A 6537-nucleotide genomic window follows, 5' to 3' on the forward strand; every position below is an offset into this window, starting at 1 on the left:
ATTTTCTAACATACTCTTGTTCAATCGTATATATCGGGACTCGTTTTCGCCGAAATGTCTGATGGGGATCGATTCATAGCTACTATTAATCGCAGAGTGGGTCCATCGCCTTCCCCAGACCTGTTAGGTCGGAAACCACCATTGTACGATAGTGGATGATGATGGTGATGGTGTCAACCACAAAGAAGAAATAGTCCAAAGGAAAACCATGCTTTCTCCTTGGACGACATCAAAAGGACTGAGCAAGTTCGAATATTGTTAATTGCATAATAATTTTATTTGGGGAATAATACACAGTGTCGTATTAATTACATGCAAAAATGTAACATTTTTGTGACAAATTATTTTACTAAATAACAGTGGAGTGCGTGTTAAGTGGCAGTAGAAGTGACAATGTGATCTCGTGTTAAGGTGTTACCGTCAGTATGACAAGTGACAAATGAGTCGTGAGTCGATGAAACGTGAGGTCTATTCGTGACCTGATGAATGGACATTGGAAAACATTTCGACCTGTTCTCATTGAAGTGAATTTTGTAAGTTTTGCTCGCATTCGTCGTCTCACGTCATTTCATGTCATTTCACGAGTGAGACGATGAATGGACATGTTCATTCTTTGTGAAATGAGCTGGCAAAGAAAGTGGACGTCCATGTGCATTTGTAGTGATATCGCCTTCGAAACTGTGAGTATAGCTACTTTTCGGCATTTTCATTAGTTTACACATTAATACAATAGCTAATTTCGATTGGAAATGAGAAACAATAACAAAAATGCAGCACTTTTATGTACCACATTGTTCTCGTCCGTCGCCTCCGCATTCGTTTTCTATTCTCCATCAGGAGCAGCATGGCTGCCATCTCTTCTTCTTCTGGGTCCATGTGCGTCGCCGAGAAAATCCAACTGACAAATGAACGAGCGAAAAGTGATCTGTATGTAAACCGCCGCGGTCACTCGTGACAAATGAGGAGTGACACGTGAAAATGAGCCGTGGGTCGATGAAAAATGTGGCGTGAGTAGCTCATTCCTATGTAACATCAGCCAAGTCACTTCGTGTGCGAAGTCAGATTATCTGAGTTGTGTCTGGACAGGCTTTGCAATTGGGGGCAACTTTCTCGCTGAATAATTTGTCACTCCAGAGTCTGGGCATACGGATTTAAAATTTTTGACAAGTGGCGAGAGTTCACACGTTCTATCGTTAGGTAATGAACGTTTACAAATTGGTGGCAAAACTAACTTCTTTGCGAACACATCTTTACAATTGCTGCCACCAGTTGGTGTGCTATTTTTCACAGTTTTCGACTGTTCAGCGCTAGAATTTTCCCGGAGATTTTGGACCGGTTTCGCTTTTTGTACATGTATCCAAGAATTTATAACACTATGTAAAACTTTCTCCGTCGTACTTTTCGACTCTGAAAGGGTATTGGGCAATTTTGGTTCAGCCCTTGTCCTTAGTGTTGTATTCCTGAACTTGACTGTGATGCCAGCTGTTAGGCCTAGGTCAGGTATTGGAGAGCCTTCGCTTTTGAAGCGCTCCCTGCCACAACCACATCTATTGCCATGCTTTTCCACTCGCACTTGCTTGGCGGGTTCGCTACGAGTGCGGTTCCTGGAGGTGCCCGCTCTCCTCTGAAGAAATGGGCATGTTTCCGTCTCGGGACGAATATAGACCGGATAGCTCGGAACGTCTACGTACGTCTTACCCCTTGGGTCAGTGACATTTACGTCCTTGACTTTTCCATTCCTTTTTATGACCTCACATTTCCCATTCGAACACAAATCACCCGACTGCAACTGAGTGATCTCGATGTCAGAAAGTGACAATCTTTTCTCAGGTTCCTCCTGTCCTCCTTTTCTTGTGTTCCTCTTGCGTTTTGGCTTATGCATCACTGACGCACCGTTATTGTTGACGTCCTTCTCGCCACCGAACATGTCTAAGTTTCGCAGCATTTTCTGCCGGGAAAGCGGTATCTCCGAATTGCTGTTCATTGCCGCCGGATTTCGTGTTTCCATGCTCCGCAACAGGACATGTCGTCTCCACTTGACACCATTCCCTGTCTCCTTTAGTGACGGAGTCTTGTGGTCGAGATTGTCGAATATAACACCTGAAACACAAGAATCAGGCTTGGAACAGGAAAAGTTCGACATACTGGTACCGCAAAGAGCGTAGGGCCTTAACCTCACGAGTTTTCTTTACCACGTCGCCAAAACTACTTTGGATATTCTGCAGAATTATGGCCACTGGATCTTCGACGTTTGCTCGAGTTTGACGGTTGCTGGTTGAGTATAGAATCTTGTCGTCTCCTCGAGTGCTCTCTGCAGCGAATAGGTTTATTATAATTCATCCCTGCTTGGTTGGGGCTTTTATAGGCGTATCCTGACATGACATCAATGCAACCATGGTGATTTGATTTGACAACCTCGTCAAATCAGGCTTTCGTGCGAAAAGTTATAAACGTAATCTGAACCTCATGGGGCATGGCTGAGCAAGGTGTTATCTGAACGATCAGCTGCCACAATTAATCGACAGTCGAAATGATATGAACGCTCACTTTACAGTTGAAAAGACAAATAAATATTTGTATTTGAATACTCATGTTAAATCTATTATCTTCTTATTTCCTTTACATAGGGGGTGTACATGTACGTTTTGATAAACGCATACCGTTATTTCAAGTAGTCAAAGCTTGTGGTGTATATACCAGAGATAATGTTTAAGAATATTGTTTCTGAGCATGACTTCAGTCCTCTGATGTATAGCGGCCTTCAAGTAGAGTCGAATTATCCGGAGACGCTTCGAACACCTTTCAAACAATATCATAACCGGCGTAGAAAATTGAAATGTCCTTGGATTGAAAATCTAGAGAGCAAAAGATGCGCTTTAATCTCCGAGCTATTGACGGTCATGGCCTCTTATAGAAGCAATATTCAATATATGATCCAACATAACTTTTTTTCAGGGGGACATTTTCTTCTTCTACACCGGCCCCAGTGGACCGCCATATTCGTTGTTATAATTTGTTACAGGAACTACATGTACATCACACATGCACTTATACACGTTTATGTATCGCCATTGTTTTGTGTTTGATGTTCGCCGAGGGGAATGTCCATTTTGAAGTCGAGATGTACTCAGCATTTTGAGCTAACAGCACCATAACATCACACGCTAGCGTTAAATTCAGTGCTTCCTCTTGTTCGATGGGCTCCACGCCTTTTCTCAAGTCAATTTGTTCAAGAGACTGCCAGTCTGTACTGAACCTGAAAGACATGGGATTTATGTTAAGCTACAGACACAGTGACAGTTACATATACATATACAGATACAGTTCAAATGAAGATACAGTTTAAATATTTTCTTTCCATAAAAATCGTTTTTACGTATAATATCATTCCTAAGGAATTCCTCACCCTAATTAAGCATTCCTGCCACCTTCTCCTTCAGTCCTGCTATTTTCTCCTTGTGTGTCGGACCGTTCAACAGCACCAGGCCAGCCAGACGGCCCTTAAACGGACGCCATTTTGGGCTCGACGGTCGAATCCCGCAGAAAACTTCTCCCGCCAAATCTACTTCTAATTTCCCAATGTTCTTTTCCATGATGTCATTGTCTATCCACATGAGGACATTTCCTGTGCCGTAATCATAGCTCACACCGACAAAATGCCACTGTTTAGGCGTCAACAACTCAAAGAATACATTATGCTCGTGTCCGTCGATTGTTCTGAAATTTGCAAACAGGCCTCTCTTGTCCCAGTACCAAAAGTGGAACCCACATGGAAATTTCGTGTCGCCTTCGAACTCCAGGATTGGTCCGTTGTTCAGCACGTCTTGGTAGAAGAATGTTGCTACAGTCAGGCTCTTCCCGAGTCCGTTCTTCACCGGGGATGAGATCTTAACGAACGAGGTAGCATTGCCGTCGAACTCCCAGGCTTTCAAGCCGGCCCCTCCTACAACACGGACGTTACTCGCCTCTCTTTGCAGACCCTGAATGTGGCGAGTGTCCTCCTCGCTAGCCCCGAGGATTTGCCACGTGGTGAACTTGCTGAAGTCGGACGGATCTGAAATCAAATAGAAATTATATGTAAGTAAATACGTTGACAACGTCAGTCAGGGATTCGAACAAGAAGACCTGTGGTGAGATCTGACAAAAACATTGCCTGTCCTGAGAAAGCCAACGATATAGAGGCAAATTGTAGACAGCTACGAGTAAAGCACCCCCTTTAACTCAGGGGAGAGGTTGGCCTGGGGGATAAACAGCGCATTTCGTCACATTCACTAAAATGCTAAGACGATCATCTCCGATGCATTGTTAAAATCAAATTGTGTTTTGAAAGTCCATTCTAAAAAGTTAAAATTGTGGTTTGCTCACCTCGAACGTCGAATGCGAATGCGCGGTCGAATATACCATCGATGATTACTGAAAATTGATGACGAAACCGTATTAATATTATTATTAAGCATTGATATCGACTAAAATGAAAATCGGAACTTAGGCACAGTCATGGAACTGTACAATGATACTCCATAGACCAGTACCAAAAGAGAAACCCGTAACCAATATCGTGATATAACGAGTTACGGCAAAATGTGTCCACGTTAAACGAAGTGACGAAAAGAATGGGCCGCATTAAGTGTTCCGCCTAAAGAAGCCTGGTGCGGAAGTGGCTCGTTCAGCGCGACCCATACCTTGTATTTGTGTCTCTGAACCTCCATTGGGCATGAATTCGCGAACCAGAGCATCAGTATACGACTCCATATCACCAATCAGCTCCAACTTCTCTATGAGCCAACCATTGAAGACGTTTCTTTCCATCAAGGCGATGTCGTCGATGTTGTATGGGATTAAAGACACGAGCATTCCAACGTAAGCTACGCTTAACGTGAACTCAGACTCATGGACGGTACTATCATTTTCTGAAAATGAATTAGAAGTAAACTTTTGAGAATCAGACAGGGATACTACCATAATTATCATTAGTATTCCTCTAATATATTGTTGAGTACGCCTGAACAACTTTTGTTTAAAAACTAAATGGCACTATTAATCCTGATGAACATCTTCTAGCTCTTATCACGTGAGGGTTAAACCGGCACTCCGTCAGGAAATTGACACGCTGTAAGAAGCCAAGAGTATTACGCATATTGGACGAATTTCGGTGCGTTAGCCGGGCGGTCGTACAAGAGCTTCCGTTGTGAGAGTCAAACATTCTCAGCGCAAACACGATTATTGCATATTTCACAATTTGTGACGAAGAGATGTTTACTATTGACCATGTAATGACTTACTTCCATATGCTTTAAGGAGTCTATTATGCTGATGAACTTGAGCATCGTAGCTTATTTTCCTCTTGATATTCGAATCACACACATGATTATTGATGAAGTTGTTGATAGTTTTCCTGAAGCGTCGCCAAGATATTGAACCTGTCCCTTTACTTAGCTCGGCGAATTCGGCTTCCACACCTGAAACGAGGATACAGCCATGACAGTCAATTATACAGGGTGCTTAAAAAAAGAAAACCAAGATGAAAAGGCAAGTTCAAAATCGTGCTACGATCGTTTTGAACAGGGCGAGAACAGTGATTCCGTTGCAGCAATCCGTACAGTTTCGTTTACAACACTAAAAAAAGAAATCACACATGCCAGAGTCACGGGCAGGTTCGAGCAGTAACAGTAGAGCTCTATATGCTACACTGAAATACCTACCTTTTCGTTCGGACGCTTCGAGAGTAAAGTGTAACTTCACAGCATCCACGACTCGGCCAATCAGGACATGTCCAGCCGGATACAGGAGATCGAATAGGCCGTCGAGAAGCACTGAAACCGTTGACGAAATGGTTAAGAACATACAGGATGGAAAGGCGTTTTGGGAATGGTGTTCGAACCAATTCGTAAACATTCATTATGTCTTGGAGAGGTTCTCACTAAAAAATGCTTTTTTGATTGCTTCCGTCGATGATACGGCCAACTCTTATTCCGTCACCGAACATTATCACTGCATGCTTACCTTGTGTTTTCAGCTGAGTCTCTCCTTTCGGTAAGATGGCTTTCTTCAGGGCCTCGCAGTCAACCTTCTGGCAGTCCCATCGCCTCAGAAAGCCCCTGATCTGATTATCATTCATGGCGACCTCGGAACCTATCAAGGGCTCGTTGTAGAGTTTGAAGTACCTTCTACTGCTTAGGTAGTCTGTGCAGGTGATCCGGCCATCTGTGTAGAAGAAAAAGGAGAAGACGTTTTATCACTCTTAGAATTGAAAAGTACTGAGGTTGAGGAACGGATTTCTGAACTAACCCGTCTTCCCATACATTATGCAACGTTAAAGCTTCCTAAAAATTGTCAAAAGACGTGCTGAATGTATTGCGCCTCAATGCTCAGTGATACGCACTGGACTTTATACGGCTAAGGATAGAACGCAGAAGAGGGAGTTTAGGAGAAGAAGAAGAAATAAACAACGCCCATGACTTACTTTGCGCAAGCTTCTCTATTCTTGCAGCCATTAGAGCAGCTACCTGCTGTCTCAGTTTTTGTTGCGGCAAATTA

The 6537-nt window shown here is 43.2% G+C and overlaps 1 protein-coding gene across 1 annotated transcript; it reads right to left on the reverse strand.

The window, feature by feature from the left end:
• Positions 1 to 2623: 2623 nt before the first annotated feature.
• LOC135496231 (uncharacterized) lies at positions 2624 to 6126 on the reverse strand. Its single transcript, XM_064785423.1, has 7 exons — positions 6004 to 6126; positions 5703 to 5813; positions 5283 to 5459; positions 4683 to 4910; positions 4366 to 4413; positions 3407 to 4054; positions 2624 to 3256 (listed from the first exon to the last, which is right to left on the reverse strand). Exons 1-6 carry the CDS (start codon positions 6116 to 6118, stop codon positions 3408 to 3410), a joined length of 1326 nt encoding a protein of 441 aa, XP_064641493.1. The 5' UTR covers positions 6119 to 6126; the 3' UTR covers positions 2624 to 3256; position 3407.
• Positions 6127 to 6537: the final 411 nt, after the last annotated feature.

This window comes from Lineus longissimus, chromosome 11 (genome assembly GCF_910592395.1).
Source record: "Lineus longissimus chromosome 11, tnLinLong1.2, whole genome shotgun sequence".
NCBI classification, from domain to species: domain Eukaryota; kingdom Metazoa; phylum Nemertea; class Pilidiophora; order Heteronemertea; family Lineidae; genus Lineus; species Lineus longissimus.